The sequence below is a fragment of the Scyliorhinus canicula genome, chromosome 3 (assembly GCF_902713615.1).
Source record: "Scyliorhinus canicula chromosome 3, sScyCan1.1, whole genome shotgun sequence".
Taxonomy (NCBI): domain Eukaryota; kingdom Metazoa; phylum Chordata; class Chondrichthyes; order Carcharhiniformes; family Scyliorhinidae; genus Scyliorhinus; species Scyliorhinus canicula.
Window position 1 is genome coordinate 70,660,011 of NC_052148.1, and position 12,542 is coordinate 70,672,552.

The 12,542-nt window shown below is 45.6% G+C and overlaps 1 protein-coding gene across 1 annotated transcript in view; it reads right to left on the minus strand.

Moving 5' to 3' along the window:
- Window positions 1–12,542, minus strand: part of kiaa1328 (KIAA1328 ortholog) — a 248,031-nt gene that overhangs the window by 222,999 nt on the left and 12,490 nt on the right. The window contains 1 exon segment of the mRNA XM_038790679.1: window positions 609–696. Within this exon segment, the coding sequence (XP_038646607.1) occupies window positions 609–696 (88 nt within the window).

Below are 12,542 nucleotides of genomic sequence, written 5' to 3' on the forward strand. Positions count from 1 at the left end.
TGCTGTATTCTGCGTAAGGAATTCCACATTCTATTCATTTTTTTAAATGGTGCAGATGATGACATTTTGAAGGTAAAGTCACCTCCAAACAAAAAAGGATAGCTGAAATTGGCTATCGTTAGTATCTATAATTTACTGTTTCATTGTATACTGGAACAATTCAAATGTGACAAGGTCACCCATCCCTTCTACAGAAAAATCCAATGCATAATTTATAGAATTGAAATCAAAGGGGTCAGCTCAGCTTGGAACAAAAAATAAATATAAATTATAAATAATATACATAACATTCTGAAAAATAGGGAGTTTTATCCTGGAATGTTTCACATCATCCTACTTTTAAAATTACAATCCTTTGCAATACATGGCACCGACAAAAATAGGACGGTAGCAAACTGAACATAGAATCCTATGGATTTTCACATCTACAATATTAAGCTCACAATTTTATCAACAACAAATAACAACAGAAAATTACATTTACAGATTTGCATATATTACTTTCTTGGAATGTATCATTGCTCAAAATGTATCTGAAAGCATCTTCAATACTCAGTTTGCATAATGCATAAAGTAGCAGCAAAACAAAGTAATTCCCAAAATCATACCTGGCACAAAGACCACAGATTGCTCGTCATCCGATGCTAGGGACAACACAGTTAAAGAAAGTGAGATGTGCTTGACAAAGTATACAACCTGGGCACATCCAAGGACAAAAATATCTCAGATGTATAATTATTACAAAGATACCCATACAATTATATTTGCAGCCATCGCATTTCCATAATTCTGAATCGGCTGCATTTTACAGAATCACAGAATTGTTATGGTGTAAAAGGATGCCATTTGGCCCATCGCGCACGCACTAGCTCTCCAAACGCACATCATGACTTAGTGCCATTCTCCTGCCTTTTCTCCGTACCTTGCATACGGTTTCAATTAAAGCATTCATCAAATGCCCTGTTGAATGCCCCGGTTGAACTTGCCTCCACCACACTCCCAGGCATTGAATGCCATGCTCGAACCACTGGCTGTGTAAAAAGTTTTTTCTCGCATTAAATTTGCAGAAAACAAATGCTGTCCTGTCCCTCTCCAATTTTTCCCTTTAAGAATGATTTCCCAAAAAGATCCTCGAGCATTAGAATTCATAAAGCCGAAGATAATTGCAGTTTCTCTGAATACTCAGATATTTTACAGTTTGAGGGAATTAACTACACTTCTATTAAGGTTTGCAGAAATGTAAGCAAGTTTCAGTGAAGATCATGAATGCACAAGTACGAGGTGATCGTCTCCCTGGACGCAGAAAAGGCCTTCGACAGAGTCGAATGGAAATACCTCATAGAGGTACTGGAGAGTTCGGGCTTGGAACAGGGTTCACCGCTTGGGTAAAGCTCCTATACAACGCTCCCATGGCGAGCGTACGGACCAACAATACCAACTCCCAATACTTCCAGCTGCACGGGGCGCCAGGCAAGGATGCCCACTGTCCCCGCTGCTGTTCGCACTAGCAATCAAACCGCTAGCAATCGCGCTCAGGGCAGCAAAAAATTGGAGGGGGATCCGAAGGGGAGGCAGAGAGCACAGAGTCTCACTCTATGCAGATGATCTGCTCCTCTATATCTCGGACCCACAAAGCAGCATGGACGGAATCATCACACTCCTGAAAGAGCTTCGATCAAAATGAATGTACTGCCCAGGTTCCTCTTCCTGTTTAGATCCATTCCGATCTACATCCCCAAGGCCTTTTTCAAAGCGCTGGACAAACTTATCATGGCGTTCGTATGGGGGGGTAAAAATGCTAGGATCCCAAAGAAGGTCCTACAAAAAACAAAATCCGGGGGGGGCTAGCCCTCTCGAACCTACAATTCTACCACTGGGTGGCAACAGCCGAGCGAGTAAGGGGATGGATCCAGGAGCCAGAAGCCGAGTAGGTGCATGCGGAGGTGTCCTGCATGGGGACCTCCCTCCGGGCCCCCGCCACGGCAGCACTCCCATCCCCACCCAAAAAACACTCCAGCAGCCCAGTGGTGACAGCCACCCTCCAATCCTGGAACCAACTGCGGCAGCAATTTGGCCTGACCAAAATGTCGGACAAGGCTCCCATCTGCAACAGCCATATGTTCACACCAGCACTGACTGACGCCACCTTCAAAAGGTGGAGGCAGGACGGGGGGACACCTATACACAGACGACAGGATCGCAACACTGGACGAACTGACAGAGAAATTTCGGCCAGCCAGGGGGAACGAGCTACGGTACCTGCAGCTCAAAAACTTCTTACGAAAGGAGACAAGGACGTACCCACAACCGCCACGACAGACACTACTGGAAGACCTACTGGACACAAGTATCCTAGAGAAAGGGAACTGTAGCGACATGTATGACCGACTGGTAGAAAGGGACGACACCGTACTGGACGCAACAAGAAAGAAATGGGAGGATGACCTGGGGATTGAGATAGGGTGGGGACTCTGGAGCGAAGCACTGCATAGGATCAACACCACCTCCACGTGCGCAAGGCTCAGCCTGACGCAACTAAAAGTGGTACATAGAGCCCACTTAACAAGAAACCGTATGAGTAGGTTCTTCCCGGAGGTGGAGGACAGATGTGAACGGTGCCAAAGAGGCCCGGCCAACCACGCCCATATGTTCTGGTCTTGCCCCAGACTTGTGGAGTACTGGGCAGCCTTCTTCGAGGCTATGTCCAAAGTGGTGGGGGTGAGGGTGGAGCCATGCCCGATAGTGGCGGTCTTCGGGGTTTCAGACAAGACAGATCTATTCCTGGGGAGGAGGGCAGACGCCCTTGCCTTTGCCTCCCTGATCGCCCGCCGTAGAATCCTGTTTGGCTGGCGGTTAACAGCACCGCCCAGAGCTGCAGACTGGCTGTCCGACCTCTCGGAATCTCTCCAAATGTAGAAAATCAAATTCGCCATCCGAGGGTCAGACGACGGCTTCCACAGAACGTGGGAGCCATTCATGCAATTGTTCCGGGACCTGTTTGTGGCCAACGAACAAGAGGAAGAATAGTCAGGTGGCCAAGAATCAGGGGAAAATGGACGGGAATCGGGGGAAGGTAGCGGGGGGGGGGCCTACGGGTTCGTTATGGGGGTTTGATGGCAAGCTAAGGCCCAAAACCGAATTGTAAATAGATGCCTATAAACATGTGCCTCGGCCATATTGGAGAATGTAAAATATGTATGCCAGTTAAAGGGGGCGGCCATAGTTGTTATTATGAAGATGCTTACCTGTAAATATACATGTTAATTTTTGCGTGTTTTTTTTTCTAATAATTTGTAATTTGTTGGATAGCAGAGGTTAGCACTGATGCTTCACAGCACCGGGGTCGCAGGTTCAATTCCCGGCTTGGGTCACTGTCTGTGCGGAGGCTGCACATTCTCCCCGTGTCTCTGTGGGTTTCCTCCGGGTGCTCTGGTTTCCTCCCACAAGTCCCGAAAGACGTGATGGTGGGTAATTTGGACATTCTGAATTCTCCCTCAGTATACCCGAACAGACACTGGGATGTGGGACATGGGGATTTTCACAGTAATTTCATTGCAGTGTTAATGTGTACCTACTTTAGACAATAATAAAGATGATTATAATCTGTCAATGTGTTTCTACATCCAGTGACAACGAATATAGTTACAAGTCAGGTTGATGCATGGATTGGAAGGGAACTTGGAGACGATGGTATTAGAACATAGAACATAGAACAGTACAGCACAGAACAGGCCCTTCGGCCCTCAATGTTGTGCCGAGCAATGATCACCCCACTCAAACCCACATATCCACCCTATACCCATAACCCAACAACCCCCCCCCCCCCTTCCCTTAACCTTACCTTTTAGGACACTACGGGCAATTTAGCATGGCCAATCCACCTAACCCGCACATCTTTGGACTGTGGGAGGAAACCTGAACACCAGGAGGAAACCCACGCACACACGGGGAGGGCGTGCAGACTCCGCACAGACAGTGACCCAGCCGGGAATCGAACCTGGGACCCTGGAGCTGTGAAGCATTTATGCTAACCACCATGCTACTGTGCTGCCCATTGTCACGCATCTGCTGCTCTTGTCCTTCGAAGTGGTAGAGGTCCTGGGTTTGGAAAGTGCTATTGAAGGAACCTTGGCGATTGCTGCATTGCATCTTGTAGATGGCACATACCGCCATTTTGTTGGTGATAGAGGAAATTATTGTTTAAGGCTGGAATTAAATTAATATTGAAATTATATTGCTGAAATGATCACTTAGAATAGCATGAAAGTTGGCAAGCATCCATCATTGACACATTTAAGGCAGTGATAGACAGATTTTTGGGCTCTCGGGAAATTAAAGAATATGGGGAGCAGGTGAGAAAATGGAGTTGACACGCAAGGTCAGCCATGACCGTATTAAATAGCAGTGCAGGCTCGCTGGGTCTTATGGTCCACTCCTGCTCCTATTTCTTATGTTATGTTCAAGCAAGTCCAGGATCTCCTGGTAAATCAACCCTTGGAATCAAATAAGTCATTTAAGGGTTCACATGGTGGAGACTGACAGAAACAGTTGCATCAGCTGGTTGCTCAAATTTAAAGCTACTATACATGGATCATCTAGGAATGTAACATCTGTGTTATAACCTGCCTGCTTAGCATTGGCTGGGGACTAATGACAATCCCACAATCCTGTGAGAGTATGAGCTTCCCCAATGAGGGGCCGGAGAATCACACTTGGGTTTGGGGTCAGCCGCAAGAAACTGCTTTCCGGTGGGTAAAACAACAATTGTCGTCGTCTGGGTTACTAACCCACTATGATCCTGGAAAGCCTTTGCTCGTCACATGTGATGCATCCCCGTATGGTATTGGGGCCATCCTGTCCCACAAGATGGAGAACGGGGCCGAGCAGCCGATAGCTTTCGCCTCCCGCACACTGACTGCAGCGGAAAAAAAGTACGCGCAGATCGAGGAGGCAGCAGACTCTGACTCCGAGATGGAGACACAAGACACCTCAGAGGGGGAATCCTTGGGCCCACGGGCCGTGGATGTACAACCGTTGCGCCTTTCATCACGGAAGCGCCGGTCTCCATCTCGTTACACGCCGCCCGATCCAGCGCCTCGTGCAAATGGTGTCCTGCCTTCGGCAAAACGAGTCCAACGCCCTCCTTCGCCAGGGTCTTCAGTGGATTCCTTGGACTTCGGGGGGGGGGGGGGGTGTTATAACCTGCCTGCTTACCATTGGCTGGGGACTAATGGCTATCCCACAATCCTGTGGGAGTATGAGCTTCCCCAATGAGGGGGGCGGAGAAATTATTAGCAGACTCCCTGCATAAATAGAGCTGACCAGTTTGGAACCAGGGTGAGAGAGGAGTGAGCAGCAAGGGAAGTTACTGCTGCTGTTGTGTATATATATGTTATTGTAAATAAATGTTATTTATTTGTATCCTGAAAACTCGTGCTGGATTCTTCATGGCCCTCACAAAAATCTGTTAGTCCAAGAAACTTCCATGCATCATAATAATATAACAATAATCTTTATTGTCACAAGTAGGCTTACATTAACACTGCAATGAAGTTACTGTGAAAAGCCCCTCGTCATGGAACATTATGGATGCTCTGCCCCACATTACGCCTTCAAATTGGTTTTATAACAGCTATTTTGTTTCATCAGGTTCAGCCTAGGCCTATCTGTTTTTTCTTCATTTGTTCAAAATCAGTTCATAGAAACATAGAAAATAGGAGGCGGCCATTCGGCCCTTCAAGCTTGCTACGCCATTCATTATCATGGCTGATCTTCAAGTTCAATACCCTGATTCTACCTTTCCCCCATATCCCTTGATCCCTTTAGTCCCAAGAGCTATATCTAATTCCTTCTTAAAATGACACAACGTTTTGGTCTCAACTACCTTCAGTGCAGCGAATTCCACAGATTCACCACTCTGGGTGAAGAAATTTCTCCTCCCCTCAGTCCTAAAAGATTTACCCCTTATCCTCAAACTGTGAACCCCTAGTTCTGGACTCCCCCATCAGGAAGATTCTTTCTGAATCTACCGGTCCAATTATGTTAGAATTTTGTACGTTTCTATGAGATAACCTCTCACACTTCTAAACTCCAATTAATATAACCCGAAGTGATTTAGTCTCTCCTCGTACGACAGTCCCGCCATCCCAGGAATAAGCCTGGTAAACCTTTGCTGCACTCCCTCCATAGCAAGAACATCGTTCCTCGGATAAGGACACCAATACGTCAGACAATACTCCAGGTGTGGCCTCATCAATGCCCTATACAATTGCAGTAAAACATCTCTATTCTTATACTCAAATCCTCTCGCTATGAAGGCCAACATACCATTTGCCTTCTTTACTGCCTGCTGTACCCGCACACTTACTTTCAGCCACTGATGCACGCGGACACCAAGGTCTCACTTAGTACTGTATCTCTCAATTTACACCGATTCTGCCTTCCTATTTTTGCAACCAAAGCAGATAACCTCACATTTATCCACATTATACTGCATCTGTCATGCATGTGACCACCCACTCAGCCTGTCCAAATCCCACTGAAGCACCTCTGCATCCTTCTCACAGTTCACCCTCTCACCCAACTTTGCATCATCTGCAAATTTGGAGATAATGCATTTAGTTCTCTCATCCAATCATTAATATATAATGTGAACAGTTGGGGTCCTGGCAGAGATCCCTTCAGTACCCCACTAGTCATTGCCTGCCAATCAGAAAAAGACCCATTTTGTCCAACATTTTGCTTCCAGTCTGCTAACCAGCTTTCTATCCATCTCAAGACATTACCCGTAATCCCGTGTTTTAACTTTACATATTAATCGGCTGTGTGAGACATTGTCAAAAGCCTTCTGAAAGTCTAAATAAATCACATCCACCAGTTCTCTCTATCAACTCTACTAGTTACATCTTCAAAGAATTTGAGTAAATTTGTCAAGCATGATTTTCGTTTTGTAAATCCGTGCTGACTTTGCCTGATTGCAGCACTTCTTTCCAAATGCTGCTGAGTATCAGAACTATAATTGAATCCAGGAATTGTAGTCTCCTGTCATAAATAATATTTTATTCTCCTAAGTGTTCTTAATGTAAGAATTGTTTCACAATGTGCATTATAGAATTCAGGCCCAAACAAAGCAACCATTATTAGGAAACAAATGTTTCCTTGCTTTGCTTCTGTTATGGGTGCAGACCAGTCCCCAATTTTGGTTGAAATCCCAGATTAGAACCCAACTATTTGCATTTTGTAAAACTGTGAATAATAACACTGACCAGTAGATAGCTTGTATGTTAAAACAAACTTTAATTTGAACACATATTTAAGCACATGAGCAACAAAGAAATAGCTTTACAGTTAACAGTTACAACATCTTTTGTTTGTTTTTGTTTATGAATTTAGAGTACCCAATTTTCTTTTCAATTCAGGGGCAATTTAGCATGGCCAACCACTTAACCTACACATCTTTGGGATGTGGGGGTGAAACCCATGCAGACATGGGGAGAATGGGCAAACTCCACACAGACAGTGACCCAGGGCCAGGATTCGAACCCGGGTCCTCAGCGCCGCAGTCCCAGTGCTATCCACTGCACAACATGCTAGCCACAGTTACAACATCTTAACTTGCTTCCTGAAATCTGCCTCCACATTCCACTTACGCAAACCAATACATTTCTAAAACCACTTGTATAAAGTTAACAGCAAGGTTTTACTTGCTTATCTTGGTGCAAAGTCCTTGGAGAGACAAATCCTTTTTTGAGGATCAAGCTAAAAACTTTCTGCTTAGCTTAGAGCCCTGGAAGCAACTACTTTGTCCAGACATACCTGGCCCATCCCATTAGGTACACCAGCTGCACTCAAAACAGATAGCATTCTTGTCTCGTGTTACAAGATGTGCCTTTATTTGTATAGTCGGGCTTAAACTGTTACAACATTACATTAACTCTCTATCTTCTTTATCTGAAAACAGCTAAATGACATTTAATATCTATCAGCAAAACACTTTTCCTGCAAAAATCACTGATTACCTCACTTTTAATCACAGCTCTAGCAGACATACAGTCTGTATGCATTCTAACCTAAGCTTTAATAATATTATTGCAAAATTACAAACTACAAAGTACGACAATTTCTTATATTCATCACACTTCAAAGACGTAATGAAAGGTAATGCTGCATTATTACATAATCCTATACACTTTAGAGTGAAGTACCTGATCCATTCACACACAGTTGAAAAACAGTCATAGGAACAGAAGGTTTGCGTCTCTGCTCTTCAGTATTATACACAATCAATATTCCTCATTCACGAAGGTCAACCTTTTCAAACGTAATCCAGGTACTGTAGTTGCCGAGGGAAAGGGGAGGAGCAAAGAAGTAATCTTGCTGAAACTGTACACAGCCTGGTATTTGTTGTTTCAACAGACAACTGTAAGTATCCACTCCTATTGCACCATTCGGTAAATGCTCTTAATTATTTGCAAGGGACACCTCAACTAGGGCAAGGGGTGGAGTCTGAGAAACAATCCAGGAGTGACATCAAAAGGAAATGGGAAATTTGTTTGTGAGAAGATGCTATCAGAAATCGCATTCAAACAGCTTTGACTAGAAAAAAATGTTTATAAAGGGTACATAACCGAGTGGCAATCTGGTTTCCGTCCCTCCTTCGGTCATGAGGCTTTTGAATCATTCTATTAGGTTTCCATAGAGTGGAGCCTCCAGCTGAATGAGCAGTCATGTCTGACTTTTTGGACAGCTTGTCCATCCCAGCTGTGGAGCAGGAGAGGAGCGATGACTTTGAATCCCGTTGTGCCCAGACAAAATTATAAAATGTATTGGGTTAATGCAGATTGATAAAGCCTCTGACCCGGATAGCTTCTGCATTGAATTTGATAAGAGGTTGGCGGAGCAGTTGGTACCTTTAATTCTGGATATGTTATCCCAGGGTTCGTTGCCCTCTACCCTCACACAGGCCTCGGTCTTTCTTGTGTATCAAAGAGGCAAAGGCCCAGAGTGTGGATCATATCAACCTATTTCAGTCTTAAATGTGGATGTTATAATAATAATCTTTTATTTGTGTCATAAGTAGGCTTACATTAACAATGCAATGAAGTTACTGTGAAATTGCGGCGTCCAAATGGAGACGAGCCACTGCAAGGCTTCTAGCCTTGGTGCAATCGTAACCACATTGTTGCCTTTCTCTCTGGTAAGATTTTCCCTGAATCCAGTGTTGGTATCCACCCCAGGGAACTGGAAGCACTTCAGATAGCATTTTAAACTTTGTTGCATGTCTTGGCTAGCCCCTATCTGCAATAACTACCTTTTTCTGCCAGCGGGTTTGGGCTGGACGTTTAAGTCATGGGAGGGGAAGCGTTTGGAGACCTGTTTGCCAGTTTTAAGGAGCTGATGGAGAAAATCCAACTTCCTGGTTCCTGTCTTTTTAGATACTTTCAGATTTGTGATTTTCCCTCCTTTCCCTTGGCCTATTCCCTGTTCCACCCTCTTCCCTGTTGAAGAGGATTTTGTCTTTGGCTGGTTCAGGTGGAGGGACTATTTTGGGCTTATACGGCTATAACCTCTTAGCGGAATCAGCTCCGTTGAGTGAGGTGAGGGTGAAATATATAAAATATATTATATGTATCTGGTGCGGTAATGGTTAAAAACCTGGGTTAGAGTGTGTATCTGACTGCTGCAGTGATGTTTTTTTTAAAAATCCTGGTTTGAAACATAACTGGACTTCAGGCTATAGATACCATTGAAATATTGTAAAAGTAAGATCATAAGTCATTCCAACCATCGACATTATTTGCTGAAGTAAGGCGAATGGAATTTTGTTTATCGAAAGAGGGTTCCCGGGGGGATAAATAATTAGAGAAAGTGTTTAACCTTAAATCAGATGATCATACCCCAGTTATTGGGAAAGAGATGATATCGTTAACGGGAACAGTGAACAGTGATAGTTTTTTGCTTGATTAGAGAGAAAAAGATAGCAGTTGAGTGGTTTAAGTGTTTTATTTTATCGTTAAGCATTGTTTAACTGGTCATTGCAAGCTATATTTTCTTGTATGATGTTAAAGTGAGTTTAAGACTACGTTAGTAATAAAGTATGTTTTAATATTCCCTATTACTATTTGTGCATGAAATCACACCTTGAGTGAAGTATCCTTGATTCATACATAGTCTTACAAACTAAATTTAATTTGGGGGTTCTGTCTGGTATCCTCGCAACTGTTACGGTCTGGTCCGGGATCGGAATAATAGTTTGTACGGGCTGTATTCTGTACTAACGAGGACCAGGGAAGAAGGGCCCTACAGTAATGAATATTATTCCATTTAAATTGGTTGGGCAGCACGGTAGCACAGTGAAAAGAGCGCGAGAGGAGAGACAGCAGGGACATTGAAAAGAGCGCGAGAGGAGAGACAGCAGGACATTGAAAACAGCGCGAGAGGTAAGACAGCTGGGACATTGAAAAGAGTGCGAGAGGAGAGACAGCAGGGACATTGAAAAGAGCGCGAGAGGTAAGACAGCTGGGACATTGAAAAGAGCGCGAGAGGAGAGACAGCAGGGACATTGAAAAGAGCGCGAGAGGAGAGACAGCAGGGACATTGAAAAGAGCGCGAGAGGAGAGACAGCAGGGACATTGAAAACAGCGCGAGAGGTAAGACAGCTGGGACATTGAAAAGAGTGCGAGAGGAGAGACAGCAGGGACATTGAAAAGAGCGCGAGAGGTAAGACAGCTGGGACATTGAAAAGAGCGCGAGAGGAGAGACAGCAGGGACATTGAAAAGAGCGAGAGAGGTAAGACAGCTGGGACATTGAAAAGAGCGCGAGAGGAGAGACAGCAGGGACATTGAAAACAGCGCGAGAGGTAAGACAGCTGGGGCATTGAAAAGAGTGCGAGAGGAGAGACAGCAGGGACATTGAAAAGAGCGAGAGAGGTAAGACAGCTGGGACATTGAAAAGAGCGCGAGAGGAGAGACAGCAGGGACATTGAAAAGAGCGCGAGAGGAGAGACAGCAGGGACATTGAAAAGAGCGCGAGAGGAGAGACAGCAGGGACATTGAAAACAGCGCGAGAGGTAAGACAGCTGGGACATTGAAAAGAGTGCGAGAGGAGAGACAGCAGGGACATTGAAAAGAGCGCGAGAGGTAAGACAGCTGGGACATTGAAAAGAGCGCGAGAGGAGAGACAGCAGGGACATTGAAAAGAGCGCGAGAGGAGAGACAGCAGGGACATTGAAAAGAGCGAGAGAGGAGAGACAGCAGGGACATTGAAAACAGCGCGAGAGGTAAGACAGCTGGGACATTGAAAAGAGTGCGAGAGGAGAGACAGCAGGGACATTGAAAAGAGCGCGAGAGGTAAGACAGCTGGGACATTGAAAAGAGCGCGAGAGGAGAGACAGCAGGGACATTGAAAAGAGCGAGAGAGGTAAGACAGCTGGGACATTGAAAAGAGCGCGAGAGGAGAGACAGCAGGGACATTGAAAACAGCGCGAGAGGTAAGACAGCTGGGACATTGAAAAGAGTGCGAGAGGAGAGACAGCAGGGACATTGAAAAGAGCGAGAGAGGTAAGACAGCTGGGACATTGAAAAGAGCGCGAGAGGAGAGACAGCAGGGACATTGAAAAGAGCGCGAGAGGAGAGACAGCAGGGACATTGAAAAGAGCGCGAGAGGAGAGACAGCAGGGACATTGAAAACAGCGCGAGAGGTAAGACAGCTGGGACATTGAAAAGAGCGCGAGAGGTAAGACAGCTGGGACATTGAAAAGAGCGCGAGAGGAGAGACAGCAGGGACATTGAAAAGAGCGCGAGAGGTAAGACAGCTGGGACATTGAAAAGAGTGCGAGAGGAGAGACAGCAGGGACATTGAAAACAGCGCGAGAGGTAAGACAGCTGGGACATTGAAAAGAGTGCGAGAGGAGAGACAGCAGGGACATTGAAAAGAGCGCGAGAGGTAAGACAGCTGGGACATTGAAAAGAGCGCGAGAGGAGAGACAGCAGGGACATTGAAAAGAGCGAGAGAGGTAAGACAGCTGGGACATTGAAAAGAGCGCGAGAGGAGAGACAGCAGGGACATTGAAAACAGCGCGAGAAGTAAGACAGCTGGGACATTGAAAAGAGTGCGAGAGGAGAGACAGCAGGGACATTGAAAAGAGCGAGAGAGGTAAGACAGCTGGGACATTGAAAAGAGCGCGAGAGGAGAGACAGCAGGGACATTGAAAAGAGCGCGAGAGGAGAGACAGCAGGGACATTGAAAAGAGCGCGAGAGGAGAGACAGCAGGGACATTGAAAACAGCGCGAGAGGTAAGACAGCTGGGACATTGAAAAGAGTGCGAGAGGAGAGACAGCAGGGACATTGAAAGAGCGCGAGAGGTAAGACAGCTGGGACATTGAAAAGAGCGCGAGAGGAGAGACAGCAGGGACATTGAAAAGAGCGCGAGAGGAGAGACAGCAGGGACATTGAAAAGAGCGAGAGAGGAGAGACAGCAGGGACATTGAAAACAGCGCGAGAGGTAAGACAGCTGGGACATTGAAAAGAGTGCGAGAGGAGA